The following is a 15,775-nucleotide window of genomic DNA, read 5'->3' as shown; positions in this document are numbered from 1 at the left end:
GACCTTGATTCGCAGATGTTCCACAACAGATAATGTAACTATAAATGGATAGAAAGTATGAGGTGTTGTTCGTTACACACATACCCCGTGTCCGGAGCAGATGACCTTGTCGGTGGTCCCGGGGCAGGTGCTGAAGTTGAAATCCTGAACCGGAAGGCATTTGTGGTTGAAGCAGATACGGTCAGTGCCACACGCTGTGCCATCCTCCACGTACCCCAGATCAGTGTCTCCATCAATCATCACATGTCCTCCACTGGGACACACACACACACAAGTACAGTGTGACTCATTAGTACAGTGTTCAGCTCAGCTTTTATCAGTTCTCACACTAATCTCACGCTTATAGTCATACACTAAGCTGGATGAGGTGTTTCTGAGCTGGATGAGGTGTGTGTGTGTGCGTGTGTGTGTTTTCTGTATGTGTGTATATCTGCAGACTATGGGTATGTGTGTGGATACATGTGTGTGCGTGCAGTCCATGTGTGTGTTCATGTTTCTCTGTCGACATTGTGTGTATGTGTGACATTTCTGTGTGTAGTCCATGGGCATGTGTGTGCATGGGTCTATGTGCGTGCACACAGTATGTGTGTTTGCAAGCATATCTGCAGTGTTTGTGCGTGTATACATTCCTGTATGCATGCATATACAGTATATACCATATGTGTGTGTGGGTTTGTGTTTACCTGCAGTCTAGTGAAGCACTATGTTGGGCCACAGAAAATGAGGTCAGGCCTCCCTGCAGCTCTCCCAGTCTGGGTGCAGGTGAGATGTTTGAGCACAGCAGGTATCCACACTGCACATCCCTAAAAAACACACACACACGTAAACACAATCATCATCACATCTGTATCACAATGACACATGCAATCATACCATACCACATTTCATTACACATTCACACTTACTGCTTTTTACACTGGACCCAGGTGTCCTTGTCCCTCCCACAGTTCCCTTTCTCAGTTCCCTCGATGTTTAGCTTCTCGTAACAGAACTTATCTGCAGATGTTGCCTCTGTAAGGACATTATACTATAATTACAATTAACACTGACACAAAGGATCCTTTCCGAAACGTGAACCACGGAAATAACGGAAGTTGATATTAGTAATTGATCATTTTAGCACTTACTCTCTCCCCAGATGTACTTGCACTGCCTGTCTTTAGTTTTGCATCGTCCATTAAAGCACCGTCCCTGAGACAAGAGCAACACAGAAAACACAGCAGGGTTAATTACATTCTCATTGATTTAGCACCGGCATTAATAAAAACCCCTAATATGATCACCTGATCTTTCTCACAAGTATAGCCGTCCATTTTGTGTACATTTGAAGGACACTGCAAAAAAAAAAGTAATGGTTAGGACTTGAAAATGTGGAAATGAAATATTATAATTTATACCACAGTGCTGTTGAATTCTCGATTCTGATTGATCAAAAGGTGTTGATAAATTTTTGTAATATTTATAACAGCAGCTCTGACAGTAGTTCCAGCTTTACAGGTGTATACTAATGCACTTGTAATATGTTACTGTTTCTATAGTAACAGCTAATTCACAGAAACTTGTATAGTGGAGGCTACATGTAATCTAAACCCAGGGTAATCTAAATACTCCGTGCATCTCATTGTTTATACCGAAAAGGAACCCATTAGGGCACTTTATCATGTTTCCTCATACGTAGAGGAACTCTATAGGGCACTGCACTGCATATTTTACACTGGAAGGGCAACTTAGAGGGCACTTCATCATGTTTCCTTGCATGTATGGGAACCCTATATGGCACTGCGTCACATATTTTCCACTGGAATGGCACCCTAGAGGGCACTTCATCATGTTTTCTTGCAATTAGAGGCACCCTAGAGGATACTTTTAATATTTTATCTTCAATAGGAGCAGCCTAGGGGCAATTTCACAGTGTTTTTTTTTTTTTTTTTTAAATCTGAGGAAAATCTGAGGTATAAGAGGAATTAATCACATTGGTATGTGCTCTTATAGAAAAATAATCATCTTTGGGGTGATAACAGCACTCCCTGTAGTATTTTACATATTATTACATAATGTCTACATTGATGCTATAAAATAAGAAGGCAGCATCAGGAAAAAATATCACAAATATGACACTTTAGTATAAGTCACACCTGCATTTAAAGAAAATGATACATATTCCAGAAAATATTGTGAAGCTGTAAGAGCGCCCTCACCTGGCTGGAGTTCCCAGTGCAGTTTTCTGGTATATCACAGTCATTGACAGCCTCTCTGCAGATCACACCCATAAACTCCATCTACAGATACGACACAAACATCATCAACAGGCGAGTCCCTTTCCAACATACTGCTGTTCAAGGCTACACAAGGTTCATACCTGACAGTTATTGCAACAGAGCCCATTACTGCATTTAGAGCCCTGAGTCAGAGTGCACTTCTTACAGCAGTTCTCTCCTTCTCTAGCACACTCCTACAGAGAGAGAGAGAGAGAGAGAGAGAGAGAGAGAGGAGATATAAATAAGTTCTTCTTTAATTGTTTTGGAAAGGTCTGAAGAGACATTGGGCATCATTTATCAATCTTTTTATAAGGTCGTGTGTAAGCCAAACTGAACTAAAAATTTTTGATGGATTTACAAAAGTTTCAGAAACACTGACTTTGTTCGTACTTGCGTGCAGATATTTAAATAATGCCACACTGCAGCTTGAGACATACCAGATCGGTCACTTATCACTTAGTGCTGGCTCTAATAAAGTGTTGCACAGCATTAAAAGAAGATGCCGTGGAAAACAGAATGACTTATATACCGTCTGAGCCAATCCTCATTTTATACTGCTGCATTCTTAATTGAATGAGTGCACTAACTCATTGCAATATTTGTCATTCGAAGCCAATCAGTCGAGGTTTACATTAGTCTTCTTATGAGTAAATACACACACTCAGGACCACGAATACGTGATACAGATGTATTTTCATGAATACCAAATCCCTTCTGTAAATGCCCGTATACCCGTATTTACGAAATCCTTTCACATCCAGATTGATAAATGAGGTCCAATGTCCTTGAATGCCTGAAAAACACCTCACCGCTGGAGTTCCACAGTCACACTCCTCTCCCGGCTCCACAAAACCGTTCCCACACTCTGGAGGGTCCAAAAGCTATAAAGACACACGAGGGGATGTTAGGATGCTTTCGCACAACCTAGCTGGAGACAAAAAGCTAACTGGAGTGGCTTTTCTACTGATATGAAAAGAAGATCATGCAGACTCACACTGTACTAACTATGCTCTTACCAGTCCTAGCTAGTATTGGCTAAATAACTAACCTGGCTTACTATCTATTGTATATACCGAGGAGGTTATTTGTCTTCGCTGTTGCTTTGGAGGCAGAAAATCAAGACAAGAAGAGCTGCTTGTGCGACTTGACTGTATACAGCCACAGACATCACATCATGTACCAGAGAACATCCCAGAAATAGCCAAATGTTTTAGATACATTGCAGCATTGGAATATTGGCAATGTTGTCAGCATGTTGTAAATCTCCTTATATTCGCTCACTAGTTTCTTCTCTGCCTTTGTCCTCCATATGTTTGTTTTTCTTGTTGCCCCCTAACTTGTGACCTGATTGATCAGAAGCTATGAAGCAAGCTGTATTCAAGTGTTAGTAAGCAAAATTAAAATCTGAGGAATTTCTATACTCTCATTACTACACATTTCCTCCCCTAAATATAGTTAATCCATAAAGACATGGTTGCTTCTTTAGTTTAATACGAGAGCTAAAAGTCTATTGGAGCTAACAGTTGAGTGAAGCTAATAGTTAGCAAATTAGCATGTCTAAATCATCCCACACTTTTGAAATAAGTTTGAATTATTTGTGTTTGTTTGAGCATGCATGGTGAAGCTAAAATGTTATCATTTTATAGTAACAACTAACACAGGAACTTGTATGGGGAATTGTAACTGATTTTAAAAAATATATAATTGTTGATATGGTGATTTTCTACAAGGAGATGTTAATTTAGCATTTTTGGAAGGAGTCTCCAGTATTAGCGCTTTGTGAGATAAAGCTATTCCGTTAAGATTCAGGACAGGCTGCATTTTTAATCTTATTCATTTCAAGGAAGTAAAAAAAGAGACTAGTATTGTTATAATATAAGGGTAACAACTATATTGTTGTTTAGGAACGAACTTGCTTTGCAGATGGTTCACATTAAATGCAACTATAAACAGATAAAAAAGAAAGTACCATGTGTTGCTTTTTAATAAATAATAAATTGTAAACCTTGGCAAATTTCTGTACCATAAAAGGAATAAGACACTTTGGGATGTGCTGGAAAATAACCAACTTCGGTGTGGTGACTTGGGCTGCATCAGACCACTGATATAACGGCACGCTCCCAATAGTTTTATCCCTTACTTACTGTTATCACCATTATTATCACCTTGTTATGTTTTACATTTCAATATTACAGCATTGCAGTTCAGTGTGATGTGACAACTATGTAGAACAGCCTGCATTTTTCTGGTCAAAAAGCTACAGAACCCTTATCAGTATCAGTTCAGCTTAGTCAGGATGCCCACTGCATAAAAAAAAAAAAAACACAAAAAAAAACGCTGTGATTTGTTACAGTGATCATTTGCATACTGCTGCCTTGCGCATCATCAATATTGCAAAAGCCATTATTGCGGTAATGATCTACAAAATGATATATTGCCGAGCCTTATGTTTGAACACAGGAGGGTAATAAGGCAGGGGAAAAGGCTCACCTTGGAGGGTTTGTTAAAGAGACACGATCCACCCCCGCTGTACAGGAAGTTGTGGTACTCCTCTATGTTACAGTCGGAGAATCTCTTGGGCAGATAAAAGCTAAAAAAAAAACAGGCAAAAAGCCACAGAGAGATCTTATGATTGGATGATTGGACAAAGTAAATAATGATAATAATCTCTGCACCTGCTTTAAATTGTCTTGAATGCCTGTTTCCACATGCAGCTATAATGTAACTGCATGGATGTGTGTAATGTTACAGTAGTACATCATATGTAAATACAGGAGTGTTAACTCAGCAGCTGTAACAAGACTTTTTAAAGTGTAACTCTACTATAATTCCTGTACAATATTTATGTTGTACCATGCAAAGCAAAAAAAAAAAAAAAAAAATCAGAGCAATGAAAATCAATGTCATTTTTACTAACTCAGTGACAGTGTATGTATCTGTATCTGTTTAGTGAGTGGGTGTGGCCTAAACCTGGTTTTTATTTTGGTTATTAAATAAGAATCCTACCACTATGCCAAGAAACACTAGAAAGCACTGGAAAAAAAGCCTAGAGGTAGAAATGCTGCTTCTCTTATATGCATAAGAAAAAAAAAATCAGTAGTGAGTACTTGTAATGTGCAATAAACAGAGAGTTATAAGTGTGATGAGGATACTTGTACAAAAAATTCATTCAAATAAAGAGAAACCCCTTTTTTGCAACATTTTGCAACATTTCAGATCTGAAACATGTAAATATTACTCATGTAAATATTACTATAATCATTATACTGTAATGTTTAGGTTCAAATTTATGAGCAGGTGAAATACACACAATCACTAACACATAATAAAGCCTGAAAACTAACCATAGCTACAAATACTAAGCAAAGTCACACTGATTAAATAAGAGTAATATCTGAAGTGTAGAAATGTTGGTGGTTGCTGTGTGTCTTCAGCTCCAGGAACCAGACAACAGGATGCACTCGTAATGCATCACCCTTTACGCGTCTGCAGTGTGGTTAGCATTAGGCTAGGGCTGTCAATCTCAATCTCATTATAGACTACTCGGCCTGTCGTGTCATGATCGCTAGCTGTGAGTCAGAAAGCCTTCTCCACAAATACAGAGTGTTCGCCAGGACTATAATGCACAGCACTCTGAACAATCCTCTGAACTCTCGCCAAATCTGAACGCTCCGTCTCCCTCTTTCTCTTCTCCTCACACTCATCTTCAACAACAGTACCGCTTTCTCAGTTCACTGTCACTCGCTGTCTCAGGCTTTGCTGGATGTTTCTGGCATCAATTTAAAACTGCAAATTCTAAATCACCACATGTCCAGTGTTTCTGTGTCCTCAAAGCCATACAGCATAACTGACATCTGTTTGTGTGTCTGTTCTGCCTCTCCTGTCTATTCTATCCTGTCTGTCTGTCTGTATATTCTGTCTGTCTCTCCTGTTCACTTTATCTGTCTCTCTGTTCTGTTTGTTTGTCTGTCTATCCTATCTGTTTCTCTTGTCCTGTCTGTCTTATCTATCCTGTTTGTCCTGTTTAGTTCTACTTTTCTGTCTGCCTGTTCTGTCTGTTCTCTCTGTCCTGTATACCTATCTGTTTCTTCTGTCCTGTCTGTATGTCCTGTCCGCTCTGTCAGCCTGTCTGTCTCTTTGTCCTATCTGTTCGCTCCAACCTGTCTGCCTGTCCCTCCTGCCTGTCCCATCTGTCTCTCATATCTGTCTGTCTGCCCTACCTATCTGTCTTGTCCATCTGTCCTGTCCTGTCTGTCCAGCCTGTCCTGCTCTGTCCTGTCTATTCTGCCATTCCAGTCTGTTTGACTTTTCTGCCTGTCCTGCCTGTCTGTTCTGTGTGTGTGTGTCTGTCTGTCCTGCCTGTCTGTTCTGTGTGTGTGTGTGTGTGTGTGTGTCTGTCCGGCCTGTCTGTCTAGCCTGTTTGTCCTGTGCTGCCTCGTAAGGAATAAAGCATTACAGGGCATTCTGTTATATGTTTACTGTTACCACCCTGAAGCTGATTATTGTATAATAACAGCACATTAAATGTGTAGGATAATGGTTCAAAAAATTAAAATCAGTAAATTATTAAGTGAAACAGGCTAATAACTATAAAAAATTTAACAATAATAAATATAATAATAAGTATAATAACTTGGAATGTTGGACTGTGATTTCCACCACTTTAACATAATCCTAAATGCATCCATCCTTTGAGAAACAAAAGTAGGCGGGGCTTTACTGGCTGCTTGATTCCTTATTGGGAGAAAGCAACAAACCCCGCCCACTGCATTTATAAGGACTATAGGACTTTTCATAATACTTTAGTTTAAGGATCCAACACAAGTGACAAATAATACACATAAGTCTGCCAATTACAGTATACTTATAATATTATAATATTATTTAAACTAATATTATTAACAGATTTTTTTACTGAAGTTCGATTGAGCCACTTGGGTAGAACCCCTGAGCAGAAGTATTGCTTGAGAAGCTAAAAGCACACTGTGAAGAACAGAAACTACTGACATATTTTAATACTTTTCAGCCAACGTGCTCAGCCCACAGTCATGATTCAAGCTGTCACGAGTTCAGTGATGATGTCTGGATCCAGCACAGATTGCTCTGTGGCATCTAGTTGAGTGAATCTACGTGTGAATTCCATATACATATACACTCACTGGCCACTTTATTAGGAATACCTGTGCACCTGCACCTTCATGCAATGGGCACCTCACCAAAATTGGACAGGTCAATATTGGAAAAATGTCACCTGTTTTTTTTTTTTTGTTTGTTTTTTTATTCAACTCCATTAATTTCAGGTTAATGTTCTTGGCTCACAGGAGTGGAACCCAATGTGGTCTTCTGCTGTTGTAGCCCATCCACCTTAAGTTTTGACATGCGCATTCTGAGATGCTTTTCTGCTCACCATGGTTGTAAAGAGTGGTTATTTGAGTTACTGAAGCCTTCCTGTCACCTCAAACCAGTTATTCTCCTTTAACCTCTCTCATCAGCAAGTTGTTTCAGCCTGCAGGAGTGCTGCTCACTGTATGTTTTAATTTTTGTTTGTTTTTTGCACCTGTTTTGCATAGAAATCCCAGGAGATCAGCAGTTTCTGACTCCAACAACCATGCCACAGTCAAAGTCACTGAGATCACATTTTTACCCATTCTGATGTTTGATGTGAACAATAACTGAAGCTCTTGATCTGCATCTGCATGATTTTATGCATTGCGCTGCTGCCACATGATTGGCGGATTGGATAATTGCATGAACGTGCAGGTATAAAAAAGTGGACTTTAAGGCACTAAATGGAATTTTGACAGCTTGATTGTTTCCTTGAATGGGAATGAAATCACACGAATGATTTTTAAGCTTCGATCAGGGATCCTTTTCAAAATCCCAATTAACCAACATTCCATCAAACGACGAGCTGCTGGCAAAAAATAAAAATAAAAATAAACAAGAAATAGTTATGAACTAAAACGAAAAAGACTGTGGAGAAAAAATACAGAGGGCTCTGAAGCGCACTGTATCTTTGCCCATTTCTGTGGTTCGATTTATTAAGGTGGAGCATTGAGGCTCAGCCAAAATGCTATTGGATGGAATGAGGAGGACGTAGATGATTGACAGCCCTCCCTCGAGCAGCTGATTGGTTGAGCGAGTAGCATGTCACGGCCAAGCTTCTGCTCACCTGCTGTTCCCATTCGGGATTGAGGGGAGATGAGAAAGGTGTTAAAAGAGACGAGTGAACATATACACACACAGACAAATACACACACAGACACACTGACAATGTCAAAAGCATGTCCAAACTGCAGCGTTACAGAGACCACTGGAGACATCATACTGTCCATACAACCATCAAAACACAAAGTGGTTTATGGCTAATCAAAAATGATAATTATAAGGTATATAAATACAATACAGAATGCACAAATTTTAACTATATGTATGTTAAACTGATATTTCAGATCTGCTATATATTTAGAATTTGTAGTATTGTGTATTTTTATCTGCTTATATCATTGGTATTTATATTTATGCCTGCACCAAGATAGCCTCCTCAAAAAAAGTAACTTCAAAATTATTGGCACCCTTTATAAAAATGAAAAAAAAAAAAAAGATAAACTACATACAAAATGAATGATACATGCAATGAGAGATATTTTGAGATTTTTATTTTTTTCAGTAATTCAAACAAATTCAACAAAGCCTCTCCTGGAATTTTGCCAAATGTTTGGGAAAGATAAGTAAGTTCTCCTATTGTCTGAATGGAAAATGAAAATAATTGTGAATTGTGTTTATTGCATATTTTACATTCATCTATAACTCTCTTCAAGGGTGCCAACAATTCTGGAGATGATGATATTTCTTAACAATAAATAACACTATATATATATATATATATATATATATATATATATATATATATATATATATATATATATATATATAGTAAATGTATGGATAAAATCTAAATGAGACTCCATGGTGGCCTCTGAGGGACAAGACACACACAGAATATAAAATAACACTTTGTCATGAAAACTAGCTCAGCAAAAGTAACAGAAGACTCAAAGTCTTCCTTCTAGAAGTTTCTGTGATATTCTGAAACTCAGATTTTTTTTTTTTTAATAAAATAGCGTAATGACCCGCAGGAAAACTGTTGTAAATACATTCTGTACTCATACACCCAAAACAATACATTGCAGTCATGCCACCTAGTGATCATGTCTGAAAAATAAGTGTCATATCTCACATTAAGATACAGAGCCAGTGAGGTGACATGTTATTAAGCATGGAAATGATTAATATTACATTTCAATCTTGAAATGATGCACGAGACATATTGGTGTCACTGGCGATGCGACGCAGATATCATTAGAGTTGTGAAATGTGCCATTAGACGTCATGTGAAAACTACGATGAATTTTCATGGTTATACAATTGCACTTTTTGACTGTATAGCATACATTTATAGAAGAGAAATGATTTATAATTGCACTATTTGGTGTCACCCAGATCAGAATGGGATCCTTTTTTGAGTCTGGTTCCTCTCAATGTTTTCTTCCTCATGTCGTCTCAGGGAGTTTTTCCTTGCCACCGTCGCCTCTGGCTTGCTCATTAGGGATCAATTCATAAATTCAAAATTTATATCCTGAATTTATATATTCCTGTAAAGCTGCTTTGTGACAATGTCCATTGTTAAAAGCGCAATACAAATAAAATTGAATTGAATTGAATTGAATTGAATTAGCCTGCGTCACCTTAACCGAATTTTCAAAGCAATTTTTTTTTCTTCTTGCCAAATGATTAACTGGAGGCCACCTATTAAGTAAGACATTTCCACAACATTTTAAGTCATAGCTTCAAGTTACTCTCAAGTTTGTGGCCTTGATATATTGATTCATGGCCACGCCTTATTAAAAAAAATCACCATGTCACCTCAGAGGTTCAGAATGACCAAGTCTCTCAAGATTTTAGTTATTTCTACTTTACAGTGAGATCTGTATAACAGAGAAAGTGTCACAGATTGGGATAAAACCACTACACTGGTATACACACACACACAAACACACACACACAAAAAGCACAGAGTAACTAAATAACACCGTGACATCGTGACCTGAATCAGAATGAATGCTTGTGAAACAAGAGGGTGCACATATATTTGCATTTGTGCACCATGTTTCGAATGTTTCTGCACCACATGTGTTTGTGTACGTACGTGTGTTCGTGTGTGCTCTTGGGAAAATGTGCTTGATTAGTAACTTACCCGACATCATCCATTATACAGCCGGACCATTTATCATCGCACTTGCATTCCCCTGTGAAAAAAAAACAGATGTTGTTAAAGAGATGTGTGCAAGTCTGTATGAACAACTGTCCTGTTCAGTAATGTCAAATTTAGTAAAGTACTCCTGCACGTTAACTTTCCAGTTAACACATCATGCTCTAATAATTTGCATATGAGGCTGGTGCTCTGTTCAAATGGTTCAAATGAAAAGATGAAAACGCCAAACACTTGCCATTCAGGTGATTAAACTAATGAGAATACTGTTGCTAGGAAACTGAGAAATATGGACGCAGAGTATAAACTAGCTAAACTGATTCTAACAATTCAGCTCACTAGCACATAGCTGTTAGGACCTTTATACAAACAACATAATGGCACCAAACTATTAGGAATATTAGCATTTTTCACAGATGTGCTGGAAAAATACCAAGGAAAGACTTTGTACATCTAAAATGACACTTAGCATTGACCACTAACTGAACTTTAATGGGCCATACTGAGAAACCTCAATACTACATCACAACTTGAGAACTTGAAGCTAACCTAAAAATGGTAAATGTTAAAATGTTTATCGAAATGTTCTCATTAACGTGGTAATTTTCTCATAAACATGGTAAACATGAACCCATGTGAGAGATTCAATGCCATTTCAGAGAATCAAAAATTAAACTCATATATGACATTCCCTGAATCAAGTTTTTTCATACCAAAGTCCTGAGAAATTCTGATGTAGAACAATGTAAATTTATATTTTTTAACGAACCAAATACCAATGTGCATAATCAAAACCAGCATCCAAGAGGAGTTAATCATTTAAAATGACATTTTTGAGTGCGTGGCTACTTTAAAATGAGCCAAATGCTAAACTTCTCATAGTTATAGTCTTATCATACCATTTAGTATTCTCTTCTTGTCAGAGAAAATGCCAATGTTCTGTCCCAGAGACTGTGCCAGCGTGATGGCCATTTCCTCTGTTTTTCCATACTGAGAAAAAAAAAAGATGGAGGTTTAGACCTTAAATTGCACAAAGCTATAGTTCTATACAGGGCAATTGTCATTTAGAGAACATTACTGAAATACAGTCATTTGTTACACTCTTAAACAGTTACCTCATTAACTCCTCCCCCTTTAGTCAGTGAACACACCCCTCCCATATAGGAGGCTCCACCCCAGCTGCTATGGAAACGGTTGCCCCTAGAGACACAAACAGAATTTATTAGTTGCAGCCTTTTACTTAATCACAAAACAAATGGCTGGCATTAGTTGTGCACTGTGTGATACAAGACAACTGTGTGTGCGTGTGTGTGTGTGTGAGTGTATGTGTGTGTGTGTGTGTGCGTGCAAAAACCTACGAGAACAGATGGACAGAGTCGCTCTTCTCCTTAATGAAGTCACGTCTGTACTTCATGAACTCCCGCAGTGTGATCATCGGGTCATCATTTATGTTGAACCTGTTGTCCGCTGCCCAGGTTTCCATGGCAACCAGAACAATCCGGGTGTTCAGTTGCTCCTTGAAAATCTAAAGATATAAGTAACAAAAAAAAATTAATAAACACGTAAGATTTGGAAATATTTTTCATGGTGCTGGAGGTTACTTTTAAGGAATACTCGGTGGAAGTAATTTTTAAAACTCAAAATAGAAAACAATCAGCTCTTCAGTGGCCACGTGCCGCTGAGGCTAAAAGTGGTAGAGGGACGTTTTCAAAATTGAAAAGCAACATCACTTGTCCTGATTGGCTGGATGTTGGTGGTTCACATTTCCACATTTGGTGTAACCCAACACTGCTCATCACCCTGCATTGAAGCATGTTGGTGGTAGCATCATTTAAAGAATTACCCTTTACCTCTTGGTTGCTTGTCTGAAAAGTTTAAGGGGATGAATACTTACGCAAACCACCATATAGGAAGCCACACAGAGTGGCGCTTTTCTTCTGAGCAGATATTTAATATACTATTATTTTTCTGAGCCATTTCTGAGTCATATATTCACATATAAATAAATATAAAAGAGTAAAAGCCTACACTAGACTAAAATCCTTATTAAAAATAAAAATTCTCCATGGACTGTAGGGTACTGTTGGAAATAATATTCCATGTATGTTGGAATATTCCAAAAAATGTGCCTGTATGACAGATTAATCTGTTAATGTAGTAACATGCTTGAGTAAAAATTGAGATATCATTTAAATCACTTAATTTAACATCAGAATATTAAACTGATGATGATATTTTATGAGAATTTGTGCTGGAGTGATGGAATTGTAACGGAATGACCCATTAAAGTTGGTCATGAAATACTGCCCTGAGTCTATGAAGTGCTGTGGAAGAAGACGTATTTAAAGGAAATGTCTCATGTCCATTTATCTGGCAGAAAAGACAGAAATGCTACTGACTAAATCTAAGCCACAAAACCAAATCCGTTCACTTGGGTTTGCTTTCTGTTTGCAGTCCAATCCGCCATTTTGGTGCTGGTGTTGACATACTGTGAAAATACCACCTGTCTCTCACCAGGGATGAGTGTGTGTGTGTGTGTGGGGGTGTGTGTGCATGTGTGTGCATGTGTGCGAAAGAAAGAGATCGAGATCTTCATATGAAGTCTAGCTGTAATTCTCAAGGGTAAACACTCAGGCAGATCGAGTTGCCCATGAGGCCTGTTCCTATTTCAGCTGCATGAAAATATGAGCTGATGAAGACTGTGTGAATAAAGATTGATATTTTTTTCAACTTGGGTGAAGGTTACAGAAGATGTGTATACGTAGTAAAAACAGCCAACCATCTGAGAATTATATAGTCATGTTACGATAAACAGCATCAATAAGTCATGGTATATACATACAGCTTCACAGTTTCAAAGACTTGCAAATATTTGTTCAAATGGTTATTTTTAATTTCCTGTTTTTAAAATGTTACACTACAGTACTGCTAAATTCTCAAATCTGATTCAATAACATTATAATACGTTATCGTTTCTGTAGTAACAAATTCTTGCAAATGGATTTAAAAAAAAACATGTAAATGTTGATATGTTGTTTCTCTGATGAGACATTTATTTTTGGAAGGAGTCTCCAGTGTTAGTGCTTTGAAACAGTCAGACGAAAAGCTGTAAATGTAGGGCTTTGCAATTTTTCAGTAAAATGATGCTACAGTTTTTGCTTTATTTACTGGGGAGTGGATGAATCTTTGATGAATACTTGCTATATGTGATAACAATAATGAAAAATTATGATGTGTCATTCTTTGATTTAAAAATGTTTTGTTGTTGGTTGTGTTATAAGAGGAATAAAACATTTCAGTACATGCTGTTATTGAAAAATAATCTTCAGGGTGGTAAGAGTAACGCCGCTTCACATCGGGCAGCATCACACCACCCTGTCGTTGATTATTTTCCTATAACAGCACACTCCAAAACTCCAAAATTTTATTCCTTACATAATATAGCAGCATAACTTCATACTTACAAAATCTGCCATGTTCACTACAGACTTGGCGTAGTTGTTCGTCTGGCCAACTGAAAGCCGATGCTTCTTGTACTACAACAAATGAACAACAGAAGGTTAATTCACTACAGAGGTTCCTCAGGGGTTAATTTTTGTGCACTTGTGTTTTTCTCTATATATTAAATCACTAGACACTGTGATCAGATCACATGACTCTTCCTACTACTGCTACAGTGATAACACTCATCTTTATTTTTTTTCTTTCTCCATCCACCTCCCAACTCTTAGAAAAGACTACATATCAGACTTCATTTCTGACACATTAGCTTTCGAAATCTTTTTGTTATAGACTCAGACACTTGTACAACGCAGCATTAGTCTCTAGTCTTAAAAGGTTTCCTAGTGCTTTGTATCTCTTTGCCTTCAGCCGCTTGCGTGTTTTGTAAGCTGCTCAGGATAAGAACATCTGCTAAATGACGAATGTGAATGTAATCTGATATCTTACCATCAGGTGGTCATTGATAACCATCAGCTCGATATATTTAGTCTCATCCTCAACACTGTGGGAACTTTGCAACACCTGAAGACACAATGGTGATAAAAGACAATCAGTGAAGACAATCAGCTGATGAACTGTGACAATCAGCTGACCAAAATGTCTTGTGGTCTATTGTTCTGTCTTCTTTCATACATACATACATATATATATATATGTGTGTGTGTGTGTGTGTGTGTGCGTGTGTGTACTTGTTACTTAAGGTACCATTTATCCCTCTGCTTTCATTGCCTTTTATAATGCAATCAATCTATCTATCTATCTATCTATCTATCTATCCATATTTATCTATTTATTTCTTTTTTTTTTACTATCAATCAATCCATCCATCCATCCATCCATCCATCTATCTGTCTCTCTTATGCACAGACATTGACACAGACACAGACAAAGATAGTGTCATATTTTACACAAAGAAAGTTTACTTGTCTCTTTTTTCTCCTGTGCGCTGCTCCAGTGAAGAGTGGAGGGCTCTGGAACGGCGACTCTGCAAGTTCAACTTATAAAAACCAGCAAGACAGTTAGAGGAAAAATGAATTCACCATTCATAATGGAAAAAAAAAACAAAAAAAACTTCAGAACAGACTTCATAACTCAAACACAACAATATTATTCAAATGCCAGTGGAGCTCATTTTAATTTAGCAAATTAATGTTGATTGCAAGCTGATCAAATGATATTACTTACTGTGATTTATTAGTATTAACAATATCATTTATAATGTGAAAGATGGAGTATTCTGCTCTTTACTTAATTTGATTGCTATGAGAAACGGGACGTGGACTTACGGGGTCGGATGTAATCCCAAGGAGGCTGGAAGCCTGGAGATTTATAGATCATGTGCACTTGGACGTGTTCCTGCAGAGAGAAATTGTGGGAGATGGAAGAGTTACAGATGTGCCCAAGTATTCATAATGAGACTCATACATGTACAAGGTGCAGAGATAGATAGATAGATAGATAGATAGATAGATAGATAGATAAACAGGCAGACATATAGACAGACAGACAGACAGAAGATAGATAGATAGATAGATAGATAGATAGATAGATAGATAGATAGATAGAGGTCAGAATAGGTAGAAGTCATTATTAATTTTTTTTAATAAATTCTTTTGACTGAACTCTGACACCAACAACTTTCCATTTTACACATAAAATAAATCATCTATCTAAAAAAACCTAAATAAATATAAAACACACTGACAACATAAATGAAAAAGAAACACACACACAGCTTTAAAAA

General features: G+C 37.6%; 1 protein-coding gene across 5 annotated transcripts in view; it reads right to left on the bottom strand.

The window, feature by feature from the left end:
• The window catches only part of adam22 (ADAM metallopeptidase domain 22), a 76,051-nt gene that overhangs the window by 13,785 nt on the left and 46,491 nt on the right, over nt 1-15,775 (bottom strand). For all 5 annotated transcript variants that reach the window (XM_026924170.3, XM_053228124.1, XM_026924167.3 and 2 more), the window contains exons 7-23: nt 15,318-15,387; nt 14,955-15,028; nt 14,479-14,553; nt 13,995-14,066; nt 11,889-12,055; nt 11,646-11,730; nt 11,430-11,520; nt 10,516-10,567; nt 4,749-4,848; nt 3,068-3,139; nt 2,360-2,452; nt 2,199-2,279; nt 1,284-1,334; nt 1,128-1,191; nt 906-1,011; nt 684-803; nt 85-253 (exon numbers count right to left, since the gene is read on the bottom strand). In XM_026924170.3, the coding sequence (XP_026779971.1) occupies nt 85-253; nt 684-803; nt 906-1,011; nt 1,128-1,191; nt 1,284-1,334; nt 2,199-2,279; nt 2,360-2,452; nt 3,068-3,139; nt 4,749-4,848; nt 10,516-10,567; nt 11,430-11,520; nt 11,646-11,730; nt 11,889-12,055; nt 13,995-14,066; nt 14,479-14,553; nt 14,955-15,028; nt 15,318-15,387 (1,542 nt within the window). The remainder of the gene's footprint in view (nt 1-84; nt 254-683; nt 804-905; nt 1,012-1,127; nt 1,192-1,283; nt 1,335-2,198; nt 2,280-2,359; nt 2,453-3,067; nt 3,140-4,748; nt 4,849-10,515; nt 10,568-11,429; nt 11,521-11,645; nt 11,731-11,888; nt 12,056-13,994; nt 14,067-14,478; nt 14,554-14,954; nt 15,029-15,317; nt 15,388-15,775) is intronic.

This window comes from Pangasianodon hypophthalmus, chromosome 22 (genome assembly GCF_027358585.1).
Source record: "Pangasianodon hypophthalmus isolate fPanHyp1 chromosome 22, fPanHyp1.pri, whole genome shotgun sequence".
Lineage (NCBI taxonomy): Eukaryota > Metazoa > Chordata > Actinopteri > Siluriformes > Pangasiidae > Pangasianodon > Pangasianodon hypophthalmus.
The sequence above is the reverse complement of the archived record's forward strand: the minus strand, read 5'-3'. Positions and strand labels throughout refer to the sequence as shown.